Source organism: Nesoenas mayeri, assembly GCF_963082525.1.
Source record: "Nesoenas mayeri genome assembly, chromosome: 3".
Lineage (NCBI taxonomy): Eukaryota > Metazoa > Chordata > Aves > Columbiformes > Columbidae > Nesoenas > Nesoenas mayeri.
Window position 1 is genome coordinate 6,743,453 of NC_137544.1, and position 15,296 is coordinate 6,758,748.

Sequence of the window (15,296 nt, forward strand, 5' to 3'; positions counted from 1 at the left end):
TCCACCCATGCATTTCCTTTTTAATCGGTCTCAGCCTTTCTGGCTCTGCCCCCAAAACTGTTTCCCCATGTCCCTCCTCCCAAACTCAGCTTTGTTCCATTCTCTTTATATCTGTGCTCCCAAATCTCACTAGAATAAAACCACGCTGATGTCTGAGTAACATACAGACCTGGACCGTGCTTGAACTTGTCCTCATACATGTTCTTATAATACTTCAGTAGTTACTAACCCAGAGGCCCCATCGAGTCACCAGCTTTACGTATTTCACTAGGAGAAGGATATAGCTCATCGTTACTGTATTTTCTAACGCTGAGCCATGGGACCACCACACTGTTTGTACAGTGCACAACCTGTACAGCACTTTGTATGGACATGATTATTCCATTTCAAGTGCTTTGTACAAACATAGTTTAACTCCCTTCTTATACAGGAATAGGTGCACACACAGGACACTTCGTACTTGTGCAGACAAGCAGTACAGTAAAAGTAGCAGAGCAGAAATACACCTGATAGTAGGAAGTTAAGAGCTGTGAAAAACAGAACTATGGCCTTGATTAAAACAGTTGTGCTGAAATATATTGGGATGTTACCTACATTAGTCAGAGGTGCAGAAGAACAAGCCTAAAATGTCAACTGTGACAAGTAGGATGTGGATCTCCATTTTGCAAACTGTCTGGAAGAAACAGATATATCACTTTTAACTTTGATATTACTACACTTCTGTGGTAGAAGAGAAATAAAAGCCTGTAATATTGGAGTATATTCACATTATATGAACACCTCGAGCAGTGAGTTTAAAGTGATCTACACCACAATGTTATGTGGTTTATTTTAAGGAGGGATCTAGTTGTTGTCCTTCACCCCTCAACGTGTGGGTTTTGAGAAGACAGAGTGAGACCGTCCCCAGAGATGTACATCTAAGCACTGAGAGGCAATGCACATAAGACACAACAGGGAAAATTCTGATTGAATATAAGGAAAAAGTGTTCACAGAGCGGTTAAGCACCGGAGGAGGCCGTGGTTGTGAAATCCCCATCCTTGGAGGTCTTCAGATGGTGGCCAAACAAGGCCCTGGACAGCGTGATATAACTCTGAAGCTCTCCCTGTTCCGAGTATTGTACTAGATGACCTCTAGAGGTCCTCTCCACCCTAAATTACTCTACGAATCGATGATATACAGGCTGATATATAGTGGCACAAGCTGATGCAAACCCAGAAAATAACTATGGAGGGAGGCACAAAAGCACTAACAGCAGATTGCATAAACTGCCTAGAGTGAGGCTCTGAACCACTTGTACCCTCAGTGCAGCCAGGCATGTTTGCATTAAATTGCAATACGCCTTCTTTCCATTTTAATCAAGGTTTTGTCAGTGCTTTGTGCCATTACTGCATGAATAGTAACAAATTCTAACCCAAAGAAGGATCCAATTTAAAACTGGTTCCTGGTGACTGACACGATAAATTCATCTCACTTTAGCTGAATATTTCACCTGCAGTGATCCCTTAATTTGTCTGAAAAGTTGTGACCTGGACTGCACACCAAAATGTGAATCAGTCAGACAGGGGGATGGGGGGTGTTCTGGGATAAGTTTCTGTGACCTAAAAAATCCTCAGCATGAGGATTAGTGATTAATGGCTAATGATTAACGTAGTGATTCAGCTGAGCCTTAATGATAAACAAAAAGCTTCTCTTGAACAGCGCATGCCTTACTCTTTTTGAGAACCTAAATATGCCTCCATTAATTTAAGAGAAATGAGGACAATTAGGCACACAATTAACAAGGCTTCAGCATTCAGCCAGGAAAAGCTTTAAACTTTTCACATTTGGGCAGAGATCAGCTTCTGTATTTTCCAGTTTGCATATCCCTTGCTCACACTGCACTGCTCTGTGCCTAATTCCATGAGATGTGAATTGCTAACTAGGAGAACTAACCTCTGAGCTGGAGAACTAACTCAGAAGTTAGTTCTCCAGCTCTGCATGTAGCTGTTGATAATGCAGCTTTAATTAAAACAGCTGTGGATCAATTTATACATCTTGAGTGCCTGTGCAGCCGTCCGGCATGGGGATGCAGTCTGGGGCTCTTCAGTCATTGCCATCGACGACAGCACCCCATAAAGCACACAGAGCCCACGTGTTCTCATCATCTTGAGATCTCATTAATTATATATATATTTTGTAACGTAGATAACTGGCAAAATTGTTCATGTGACTGTACCTGCATTGCCGGTTTCCTGGCGTTGGTGACAGACTACATTTCCCAGGATGCTGTTGCGCAGGAGTCTACCGTGTCACTGCACAAGGACCTCGCAGCTCTGCAGAAGGCACTTGGCTTGCTGCAGTTCCCGGTGCTGGCGCTGGAGAAACATGACCTTCAGCAATTTGTCTTCTCAACAACCCAGAACAGAGCTGAGTTAGGAGCTGTTTTTCTCCAGACCCTCGCAGGGTGGCTGGTTATAGCCTTGTTTCATGTTAGACGCTAGATGTCACCTGCAGAAGAAGAGAAGAGCTTACCTCTTCCAGAGAGATGGCCCCGAGCCAGCAAATTCGCTCTGTCAGCCTGTGCAGCGGCTGTGGCAGAACTAGGTACAACTCACCGTCATTTTGTAAGAGGGAAGGGGGTCAAAATTTACTTACAGGGGGCACGGGGAGCTTCAGCCTCCACATGCCTCATTCCTCGGTGTTTGCTCCACTATTTGTTCGACTCTGCTCATCGTGACTTTTCAATAATTTAAGCCTTGCAAGTCTTTTTTTACCACCTCACTGTGGCTGGAGGGAGGGGTTTTTCAGGTCGAAATCTTTGCCTCCAAGACCAAAAGGCTGCAGTGACAACAGAGCAGTTGTGACTAATTTAAGCTTTGAGCTTGCTGGGTTTCTGGAAGAAGACTAAAGAGGCAGGACTATTTGTTGCCTAAATTAGTAGCAAGGGGCTGACGTCTTTAGGAATTTGCTTTTCATAGTTGAAGCAGGATATCAAAGGAAAATCAAATTTTACGTTTCTGGTTACGGTCGAGAAGTCTGTAAAAATGTAGTAAACTGCTTTCTGAAATGCAGGAAAGAAGCACCCTGGTAACTGCATAGCCCTGCTTTGTGATCAGTAACTTATTTGGAATATTTCTCATCATATTCTATATAATTTTTACAAGCTCTTACAGGCAAATCTGTTGCATTGCTCTCATGATTTGTAACTTGGCAGTCTTTGCTACTCTTTAAACATGAATACCAAACTTAGTTCATGAATAGACTGTAAATCTGCTGAGGCTTTGACTGCATTTCCCTCATACCTCTGAGTCCTGCTCTAGAAGGACCTCATAGCACAGCATGTCGCAGAGGTATCGAACTAAAGACAACCCCGCTCCTGGGGACTCATCACCTGAGATGGGCTGAGAAGATCCATCACCCACTGACACTCCTGTCCTGGAAGTGAAATTAGAGACAGCAAATATGTATTCATACTGTTTCAGGAGAAGTCCTGGAATGCTGAGATCGAGGTGGACCACGTTCCCTGGCCACCACTGAGAGAAACGACAGGCTGAACTTGCTTTTCGTCTCTGCATTGGCAAAGCAACTCTGGCATGTTTTCAGGAGGTTTGTAAGGCAGATGTTCACCTGCATGGGTGTCTGTATTACATGACAGCCACCATGGGGTTGCTCCTGACTCTGTAATGTGTGCTGCCACCATGCTGGGCAGAACTGGAGGTGTGATACACTCAATAAGAGATTTGACTGATATTTATTCAAGGGGAATAACTGGAACAGGATTTTTAACCCAGAGTCTCTTCGAAAGTAGGCGTATTGCATAACTAATCTGCAAAAATAAATAAGGGAGGAAGACTTGGTGTTGATGGGAACATATTTGGGTTACTCACGCCCAGAGCTGCTTTTAACAGATCTGGATGCGACTCTTCTGTTCTCCACGGACCACCTGCACCCCGTTGGCTACAGTCCCTGCAGCCCACTGGTGTTCACACAGACCCCACCGGGTCACAGATGTGACCATTATGGTAGGTCTCCCCACAGCTGCATCCATAGTCACGTTTGTTCCCTGCTCTTTCCCCGCAGTGACATTTCCTCTGGATCTCACAAAAACCCGACTGCAGGTCCAAGGCGAAGCTGCCGCTCATCGTGATGGAGCTGCCGCTGGTCGGGCGGTCCCTTACCGCGGGATGCTGCGCACGGCAGCTGGCATTGTGCAAGAGGAGGGATTCCGAAAGCTCTGGCAAGGAGCCACACCAGCCGTCTACCGCCACATAGGTGATTATCCGCTCCTGACAGGACAAGTTTGGGTCCGGCCTTCTGTGGCCAACAGCCTTTTGAAGTGAGCTTGTCACCTCTTCTTGGACTTTAAATATATCTGTGAGGATTTTTCAGTCCACCCTGCAATCCCACTTTTAAATATATGGGATTCTGGCTCAATATCCTCTCTTGCCCTTAATCTGGCTTCTGGGACCACAAAATATAATTTCCCTGTGGTCTCTGCAGGAAGGTCTTCAGCGCATGCAGGCACAGAATCCTCAGAACAATAAATATCTTTTATTTAACGGAAGTGTGGATGGGCTGGGAAAAAACAAAGATAAGGTTGCAAGCACTAGAATGAAGAAATGCATTAACGGTTTGGCCACAAGTAACAGCTTTCTGTGCTTTATTTGGAAATAGGGTGACAGCAACAAACCTCAAAAGCACTTGTGGGAGGTTTTGTGCTTGGCACCGGGTAGGAGGGAAGCAATGCGGTCACATCTCCTTAACGTGTGGGCATAAGCTGTGCTGCCTCTTGGCTCAGATGGAGAGATTCTCTGATGCTGAAAGGTTCTAGCTCTGACCATGCTACCAGGCAGCCCCCTCACTGTCCCCATTTTGATCACAAACATCAGAGCAGGGACCAGCTGGCCTAGGCAAGCTCCGGAGTGTTTTCCAACCTATCTCTTGATCTCTCCATCACAGTGTGACCTCCAGGAATGACAGATCCAAAAATCATCTCCTGCTTTTGTTTTCCACAGTGTACTCTGGCGTTCGGATGGTTGCGTATGAACATCTCCGTGACTCCGTGCTTGGCAGGGCTGAGGATGAAAGCTTTCCTTTGTGGTAATGTTGTATATTTACGCTTTGGCCTGTTTGGGGACTGTCTTTACTGTAGGAGTCCTGAAGCCATAAAATCTGTCTTTTCCTCATGGCTTGACTACCCTAAAAAGAGTAAAAATAAAGTAGGGGTTTAAGCGCTGTTATAGACTTTCTGATTTTAGTTTCAGGGCAGTAACTTTTCATTCAGATAGGAACAGGACAAATGAATATTGAAATGAGTTTCTTAGAGGCTTAAATAGGTCCATGATTACTCTAATAAGGATACTCTACTAAAGAGATGGAAAGAGATGATAAACTGCATTGACAGGAGCAGCTGTCCTGGGCTGGCAGGAATTGGCCTGGATGAGAGCAGAGGCTGGGCATCCTTTACCATGACTCAAGGTCTGTGACGCAGTGGCAGTTCTTTTATTTCCATGTGGGCCATGGGGTGTTATGAAGCGCAAGTGACTGTACAGCTGCAACAGATGTTGGAGAAGCCATTGCACAAACCCGACACCAGCATAACTGTGACTAATCCTACTGCTGCCTGGGTAATGCAAACCAGACGTTCAGCTGAGCAAAACTGGACTGGCAGCTCATGCCTTGCTCAGCTCTGAACTCACCCCAGAGCTCCAATAGCTCCACACAGAACGAGGACACATTTCCAAAGGTATGATGGATATCTCATATATCCTCTGGAGCTCTGGAGAAGTGAGGGGTGGTACATCTCAGATTCCCAGCTGCTGAAAGAATGGGTCCCATTAGGTCAAGGATGTCAAACTCGTTTTCACCAGGGCCCACATCAGCCCCACGGTTGCCTTCCAAGGGCCAAATGTAATTTTAGGACTGTATAAATGTAGTAGTTACATTTGGCCCTTGGAAGGCAACCGTGGGGCTGATGTGGGCCCTGGTGAAAACAAGCTTGACACCCCTGCACTAGGTGTTGTGTGGCAGCCGTACAGCAACGCTTTGCTGGTTTGCTCCTTGCCATACTGCCTGAGTAAGAAGTTATTATGCCACTGGATTCTAAATAGAGACTGTAAGGGGAATAGGATTCTAGTTGTGTATGTTAGTGAGAGATGGGAATTTCCTGGCTACTAAAGAGGCGAATTATGAAGAGAAAGACATTATTTTGTTCATTTATGTATGACAAATGTCAGCCTTAGTTAAACCTGTGCATCTGTCCTGAGGAGACAAGTGATCCCTATAGAAAGCAAAACCAAAGACTCTGTTTTGCAAGTTTAATCCAGCAACAGTTAAATCTCCCTTTTTTGACAAGGCAAGTGGCATACAGCCACGGAATTAACTCTTTGCCTATGGGGAATGAAGCAGATTTTTCTGTAAGTTCTGCAAAATTTAGTAATTTCTAATTGTCAAATCCTTATAGTTAAAATGTCAGTCATATATTTTTATAATCATATACAGTATCATATCCAATCAGGCATTTTGCTCCAAAATAAAATCTTGGGTGAAAAATGTAATTGTTTTAAAGACGGCATTTATAAAATCTAATAGAGATAAAGTATATGTCATGCCTGATGCTATGGAAGGGGGAGTAGGGATAATACTGAAAGTTCTGGTTCTACTAAAATAAGTAGAACCAGAAAATTAACAAAACTTATCTAGTAGCAATGGGAGATAAAGAAAAGTTTTATATATCAGTGAGCAGTTTACAGTTTCAGATCAGGATTCAGTTATTATAATATATGGAGCACCACTCCCTACTTGTGTACCTTGCCATCCTGCCTTTAAACCTTAAACAACAAGCATAATGTAACCTGGAGAAGAAGCAGAGCATAACTTACAATAACTTGATATTTTTTTCCTAGATAAGTCTTAGCCCTTTCTTAACATTGACAGAAGTATTACTGACTACCTTAACTACCTGCAATCTCCACATTACCTTAACACTGCCTGTTAGTATAAGGAATAAGCATTTACACTTGTTTCACCTGGGTCCCATTGCTGAACTCTGCAGCTCAGGCACTGGAATTTGTACATTTTCAATGTATTTTGAAGTACATTTTTTCCCTGTCTGGCAGGAAAGCTGTAGTTGGAGGCATGTCTGCAGGTGCCATCGGACAGTTTTTCGCCAGCCCGACTGACCTGGTGAAGGTGCAGATGCAGATGGAAGGAAAAAGGAAGCTGGAAGGAAAGCCACTACGGTCAGTTCCTTCTGAAGCTGATGTGCTTTTCCTGCTAACGATCACTCTTTGCTCCAGGGTGTGGTTGTGGCTTTCTCAAGGGAAGCTGGAAGAAAAGATGGGGAAGATGGCTCATGCTGGATGCAGAAGCGCAGGGAAGGGTTGGTTTGCCTGCAGATAGCAGGGCTCAAGATGCTCCTGCAGATACCAGGACATGCTGCTCTTTGCATTCAAAACTGCTGGCATCCTTTGGTGTCTTGTCCATTTAGCATCGCATCCCAGCTGTGGGTTGTCTGTCAGTGACCAGATTGCTGCTTACCAGGGCAACCAGTACTTTTGGTAAAATATCATGGCATAAAGTCAAAGATGGATCAAAAAATGGATCCAGAGAGCCAGATCCTTGCAGATATAAATTACCATTCCTATGTGAGGACCTGGGGCAGCACAGTGCTGAAATATGCAAAGACTTCCCCATAGCTGAGCTATCTACTTACAGGTTGCATATTGATTTCAGGTTTCGAGGAGTACACCATGCATTTATGAAGATCCTGTCTGAAGGAGGAATACGGGGGCTTTGGGCTGGATGGGTGCCAAATGTCCAGAGAGCTGCTCTAGTGAACATGGGAGGTAAATGTAATAACTTGGACTGTAGCACTTAAGGCTGCTTTAAGGAAGTTTTAAGGAAAGTTCACTTGCTTCCTTGGTCTGAATTTCTTGGTTATCTACACTGTGGACCTGTTTGGAGCACACTGCAGGTGACTTCTGCCTTGAGCAATTTGTTCCTGTCAAAATCAAGTTACTTAAAAATCAGTTTGTGCCTGAGCCTGAGGGATGGTGGGCCGGGAGCTGCAGGATCCCACGGGCAGCAAAGCAGGGACCTCACCAGCCACTACCCAGCTCCCAGTGCCCAGGCAAGGTGAGCGGGGCAGAAGACAGGGAAGGAAGGCAGGTTTCATCAGGATCCAGATCCTCAAGAAAGTATGTAGTGATAAGGCAATTCTGAGGCCAAGCCAGCATCAGGGCTCGTGAGGGTCAGACACAGCCCAGTGATCACCAGGTCTGTGGTGATAAAACAGGTCCTAGGTTAAGCTAGGGAGATAGTCTATGGGTCACTGTCCAGATCAACAAGGCCCAGGCACAGTGTGATGGAGCTGCAGAAAGGTACACCTAGAGTGTAGTCCAGGCAAGGACTGTAGCTTATAGGGTGAATGACAGAACGGTTGGGGTTGGAAGGGACCTCTGGAGATCATCCAGTCCTGCCCACCTGCTAAAGCAGGTTCACCAGAGCAGATCACACAGGAATGTGTCCAGGTGGGTTTGAATGTCTCCAGAGAAGGAGACTCCAAACATTAGCCTGAGTGCTGGGCTGATTCAAGAAGCACTCACTCTTTCCACACAGAGATAAAGCTTTTCTGTGTCTCTCCAAAATGGCTAGGATATGTTGGATGGTTCTTGCTCTCCTTCCTCGGGTTCTGTTCGTAAAGTAAGGAGGGAGATGTCTTTAGGAGTGAAAGACACTGCCTGTGAGTTCTCACCATAAGTACTTGCTTTGTGTTTGGCACATAATACAGCAGTGCCTTGTCAACTTTTTCTTTTGGACATTTGATTTTCTTTGGCATGATGGCAACTAATTTCTAGGTCATTCAACACAGGGTTATGTTAGCAGAACGATAAAAAAAGGCTTGAAGGTAGGAAATGAGAGGTGGTGCAAGTTTCCACCTTGCTAAGCAGCAGTAAAGGAATCACTGGGTGGATAAATGTTTGCAGGAGGAGCTGTTAGATGAGCTCTATAGAATGGCTAAGGTGTGTCTCTCTATACATAAGTTAACTTGCAGTCTCGGCATGTAAACTTAAACACGCAAACTCTTTCACAAGTGGAGAATGATCTCCACGGGGTACATTTACACTGTAAATCACTACAAATTGTTGGGAGGGTTATCCTGGTTAGTGGGCTGAGCTCTTAAGTTTTAAGCTCAGGACACTGGAAATGTAACACAGACCTGGTGTTAACTTCCTGTTAACTGTCTTTCATTCAGATTGTCCAGACACCATAACTCACATCTGCTTTCAGAAGAATATGATATAACTTCCATAACATCATCTACTTTTTTGTCTAATGTTCCCAGCATTTTTATAATGCTTGCACAGAGGAAGGAGAGGTAGAACTGTTCTTATTGTGATGTTTCTAGGTTTGGTTACTGAGTTATTTTGCAGAATTTTCCACTTGCGATCCATACTATCATTTGTAGGGTAAATCAGAGAAGGCAGTCCCACCCCTGCCATGAGCAGGGACATCTTCACCCAGATCAGGTTGCTCAGAGCCGCGTCCAGCCTGGCCTGGGATGTCTCCAGGGATGGTTCATCCACCACCTCTCTGGGCAACCTGGGCCAGTGTTTCACCAACCTCAGTGTAAAAAATTCCTTCCTCATGTCTGGCCTGAATCTCCCCTCCTTTAGTTTAAAACCATCACCCCTTGTCCTGTTGTAGCAGGCCCTGCTAAAAAGTCTGTCCTCATCTTTCTTATCAGCCCCTTTTAAGTATAGAAGGGCCACAATAAGGTCTCCCTGGAGCCTTCTCTTCTCCAGGCTGAACAACTCCAACTCTCTCAGCCTGTCTTCCCAGCAGAGCTGTTCCAGCCCTCTGATCATCTTGGTGGTTTCCTCTGGACCCTCCATGTCAGTAATGAACAGCACAGACACCATTTACTTGTGACAATGTTTTTTCTCATTGTCCTTTTTACAGATCTGACCACCTATGACTCGGTCAAACACTTTTTGCTTCTGAATACGCCGCTTGTGGACAACAGTGTGACTCACAGTATTGCCAGGTGCTGTATTCCCTGATTACCCCTTTTACTCTGTGGAGCATTTACAGCCTCACTGTCTTAATCTTCTTCTCTGTGCCAGCAGAAGCCACCAGTCTTTGGTGGTGATACTGCTGATAAAATGCGCCTTTATAAGGTGTTATTTTTTACAAAATACACAAGAGAAAGGATGTAACCATTGCTACAAAACTGCCCTCAATAGAAGTGCCTTACTGATGCATTTAAACACCTCAGCTCTGACCTGTGAGAGTGCAGGAATTTTCACTTTTCTAGAACTGCTTCTATTTTATCTAATCTAGTTCAAGTTTAGCAAACAGTAAGAATGAGCAATATAACTCCTGCAAAACAACCTCTTTTACTCCCTTAAATTATGAAGAAATATGCTTTATATAAGCAATATCATAACTTGCTTATTGTGAAGCCTTTCTCCCTGCTTCAGAGCTGCATATAGTGGTGAGGGCAGCTGGTGTTGGGCAAGACCAACACTAGCAAGCCTTCTCCCAGATCAAGTTTTTGTTAGGTAATGAGGCATTACTCGTGATTTTATGAGAGCTGTTTCAATATGTCTTTATTATTAGAACGAGAATCACGATGCTTAAATTGTGATAAATCTTAGTTTCTTCTTTAAGTGTCTGTTGCTGTTGACAGTGGCTGCTCTGGCCTGGTAGCTGCTGTTCTGGGAACTCCTGCTGACGTGGTCAAAACCCGGATAATGAACCAGCCGAGAGATAAGCAGGGAAGGTACAGACACTTCGGAGAGTGTCTTCTCAATAGAAAGCTGACACCCTGAGTCTCCTGATTTCAAAGTCTCTAATTTGCTCTTCACCTTCCTGATGATCATTTTACTGATTTAGTAAATGTCTGGGGGTATTGTTGTGATGGCCACCTAAGCATTCCTTGTTACACCAGTGAGCTTACAAAACAGCTCTTGCTTGTACAAATTTATCAGATACAGATTATTTTTCAGGGGGGATGAGATTTTTCAACTGCGTATCTATTATCCTAACACTATTTGTTCTCCTTGCACATCGCTAGAGGTTTGCTGTACAGGTCTTCCATGGACTGCTTGATTCAAAGTGTACAGGGTGAAGGGTTTATGTCCCTTTACAAAGGCTTTATACCAACCTGGATGCGGATGGTAAGTGCCTTTTAACTCTCTTTACAAGACAGTTGAACAATGTGGCTTTAAAATGTAAGTTCTTTGTCTGTCAAGACTTTTTGAAAACTATTTGATTTGTGCGTCACAATTTATTTAACTGCAGGTAGCATAGCTGAATGCAGTGGATGACACAACTGCATTCAGTGTCACTTCCCCCACATGGCCTCCTGCACCTCTTTAATTTGGAAAATGTTGTCCTGCTTAATTGTTACTGATTTTCCTTGCCTTTAAAAGAAAAAATAATAATAATTCCAGGCTACCTCCTTTCTCCTTTCCCCAAACTCTCCATTGTACCCTTCTTATTCCTAGCCCTGGACTCCCTTTGCATCCCCTATACTTTCATTCCTCCTTCTCTCTCGATCCCAGAATTACTTCATTACTGCTCCACCCTGGATCTCACATTTTCCCCTCTTGTATTCCTGTGTACAGCTGTGCCCTTCAAGCTGCATCTGTACACTTAAGTCAAGCAGCAGTTGGAGTCTGGGAACAGGAACTTGGCTGCTATATAAATATATACTGTTATACAAATATATACTGTTATATATTTGTTATTTTGGACAAGGAACAATTTGCAACAGTCAGTTTGGATGTGACTATGTTTTATTTCTTTTTAAGTGTTTTTTTTAAAGAAATTAACACTATGGCTACATCTAGACTCTAGCCGCTGGCTTCAAGGTTTTAACACTGTTTAAATTACCAGATTGAGCACTATGATCAAAGGCAAAAGCCTCCTTTCTTTAATTTAACCAAGTACAACAGTGGTGGCAGCCTTTGGTAAGAGCAATTACAGGGAGGTTCTGCTCAGCTGTTCAGTCCCTGTGTCCCTGAGCCGGAGCACAATCAAAATTGACGGGGTTTTCACAAGTCTAATAGTAAGCTAAAAATTTCCATGGAACGTATGGTTATTTAGATTTCCTAAAGGCTTGTAATTTGGGGAATGTTTAGTGGGTGTTTCAGAGGTGGGGGAGAAGGTGTTTGCTAAGCACAAGGCGGCCTTTTGCCAAATGCCAATCTACTGCTGAAAAGAAAACAAAATAGAGCATCTCAACTATGCATGTGCAGGATATAAATTTTATGCAAGGAGAACCATGTCCTTTTCTGATTAAGGTTTTAGAACAAGTAAACTCTTTAAAAAAAAATAAAAAGCATTCAGCCTGAAATAGCCTCCCAAGCATAAAACATTTCAGGTTAAACAGTTATCAGTTGGCAAGCTGAAATAAAACAAAGTTTTAGGTGTCTTGTGAAGGACTGGGTAGCCTTAACCATATGCAACGCTACAATTTTTGAGTGAAAGACATAATATGAGATTAAGAATCTGATTTTTAAGTGGAGACAGTTTAATCTAATGGGTTTATTTATTGGGTCACTTCTGGTTTAAGCTTCTAACTTCTGTGTTTGCTTTCATAGGCTCCTTGGTCACTAGTATTCTGGCTCACGTATGAACAAATCAGAAGGATCTGCGGAGTTAGTTCTTTTTAAAATCGTGAAACCACTTCAATATTCCCAAAGCAAAGAAAAATCGGAAAGCTGAACCCTCATTCCACAAGGCATCACCACCCCATAGGGATCTAATTCGTTTAGGAGACTGGCAGCAGAATTGCACATATGGGCTGCTGTCCCAAATCAAGTCCTTACTGGTTAGCAGTAGCCATGACTTAAAGATACTCTTTGCTCAGCAGACTGCTATATGAAATTCAAGTTAACCACAAGATAAAATGGTCACAATAATACTGCAACAGGCAGCCAGCATCAGCTTTATGGAACAATAAACAAAGGTAAAAAAAATGCACTAAGCAAGTAGAACATAATACTGTTCGCTTGTTTGATAATGGAGATGGTTCCTATTGCTAATGGCACAAGCAGGTGGAACAACACAGCACTGAACATCCATGTTTATAAATATCTCAAGGGTGAGTGTCAAGAGGATGGACCAGACTCCTTTCAGTGGTGTCCAACGACAGGATGAGGGGCAATGGGCACAGACTGAAGCACAGGAAGTTCCATCTGAATATGAAGAAAATCTTCTTTATCTTGAGAGTGCCAGAGCCCTGGAACAGGCTGCCCAGAGAGGTTGTGGAGTCTCCTTCTCTGGAGACATTCAAACCTGCCTGGACACGTTCCTGTGTGATCTGCTCTGGTGAACCTGCTTTAGCAGGTGGGTTGGACTTAGATAATGTCCAGAGGTCCCTTCTAACCCCAACCAGTCTGTGATCTTCTGTGTTTAAGCAGTCTATAAAATTATTTGAGAATTTTTCTTATTATTACATTTGCACACACATAAAGAACTATGTCTCATGAGCCTGATGCCTCAGCAAACCAAACCTCTAGCCCTAGGAACCGAAAAAGATTAAAGCAGTTTACCTGATTTCAAATTTGCTTTGCACAAAAGGTGCAAGGGGTTGTTTCTGTTATTTCCCAGAGACTGCCTGACCTCTTCACTCAACTACTTGAATAATAGCAATGAGTGAAATGCAGTCCTGTGCCCGGGAAATGAAAAGCCTATTTCACTCTATCCCTCTTGAAGGACTCATAAGACACATGCTGTCCACAGGACCAGGCTGAACTACTTGTCCTTTGAGAGTCCCAGTGGTGTCAGACGGAGTAATGAAGGTACCGCTTTCCCACAGAAATACACACTGCCCATTTTAAATGTAGGTGGAACTATAATGTTCTCTTAAATCCACAAAATTTTTGAATATAAGTGATTTTTACTTTTAAACTTAAAGCTTTCCAAATTTCACAGAGAAGGACACTACTGCTGTTTGTCACCAGGCTTATCTTTGGAATCAGGAAGAAAAAAATGCAGTGTATAACCAATCATAATGTAGACAGAACAAAGCTGGTTTTGATTCATCAATATCTAGTAATGAAATGACTGTACAAGACACAGGTCTCTGAACAAATACTCAGTATTTCTTCTAGAATAGTCTTTGCAACTAGTACCTTAAATATGCCAACACTTTGGGCACCTTCTTGGCTTGCACTTGTACTTTTTTATTGTATTGTAGACCTGCTGTGCCCACATGCATTTGGGTGTGTGACTTCAGGTTGGAAACAATCTCACTGTTCTTAGGGTATCAGATGTTTTTGTTCAAAAATACTGTAATTTTTCTAGTTGTTAGTCTGAGAAACTTTTTGCACACAATCACCAGCAATTATAAACGAGCAGTCAAAGCAGCTTCTTCAGTTACATCCTGAGCGGTCCTGCCTGCAATCCTGTTACTCAGATAACCCTGATGGCAGATATGCACAAGTACCTGATCTATTGAGTTGTTAAAAAGTGATTTTAAAAGACTTGTAGTGAAAAACTGTTTTGGCTATATTATACAGCTAAAAAAAGCTCCTTTTTGAGCATGAAACACTAAAGAGGTTTGTAAGAGTGCTGATTCACAGTATTTTGTATTAAAAATAAATAATTTGAAGAGCAAAACATGTCACTTTCTGCATTACGTCTTAGTGGTTTGTAATTCGAAATTTTTCAAGCAGAAGCTTCTACCCTGTGAAGCACTTGGCCATATTTATTTACTTACCAGCTTCAGAAGCCAAGAATTAGCTCGAGGGTGGCCTAAGGTTCCTGGGCTGAGGTCTCCTGTGGCCTGAGAAAGGCTCCCTGAAGTCCTGCGCCTTCCTCTTCCTCACACGTCCACTTCAGACCATTGTCCCTAAAGGCTGGAAGGCAGCTTCACCAAAACCTCAAGAGTTGAGGAAAAAGGGGGTGAAACCTGGGAGAAATCACATTCTTGCAGAGCTGAACAAATGAAGCGGAGCAGGGTGACGGTCCAGGCTACGCGAAGGGGACACCAAACAAAGCATCCGCGCCTGCTGCTCCCTGAGGTACTCAGAGATGTCGCTTGTCTCCATCCACAGACAGGACTGCTGTCCCTCGGCCCGGTGTCACCGTCCCCGTTGTGCAGATGGCTGAGCCAGCCCTGGCTGGGTGGAGGCGGGTGCCCCGTGCCGCGGGGCGGCCGCAGATGAGGCGCAGATCGGACGGTGACAGGTGATAGGCGGCGGGCGGCCTGAGGCGCTGAGAAAGCCTGAGGCGGGCTTGCGGCAGGGCCTCGCTGCCGGCGGAGGGGCGGCCCAGCCCGCACCTCATGCGGCCCTGCCCC

The 15,296-nt window shown here is 44.0% G+C and overlaps 1 protein-coding gene across 1 annotated transcript; it reads left to right on the plus strand.

Annotated features, from left to right (window-relative positions):
- Positions 1–2,481: 2,481 nt before the first annotated feature.
- On the plus strand, positions 2,482–12,663 carry SLC25A27 (solute carrier family 25 member 27; the record flags this gene model as incomplete). Its single annotated transcript, XM_080342477.1, has 9 exons — positions 2,482–2,584; positions 4,061–4,252; positions 4,996–5,080; positions 7,099–7,221; positions 7,715–7,827; positions 9,944–10,028; positions 10,674–10,766; positions 11,061–11,163; positions 12,592–12,663. The coding sequence occupies 9 exons, from the start codon at positions 2,482–2,484 to the stop codon at positions 12,661–12,663; spliced, it is 969 nt and encodes a 322-aa protein (XP_080198603.1).
- Between the last annotated feature and the right edge of the window lie 2,633 nt (positions 12,664–15,296).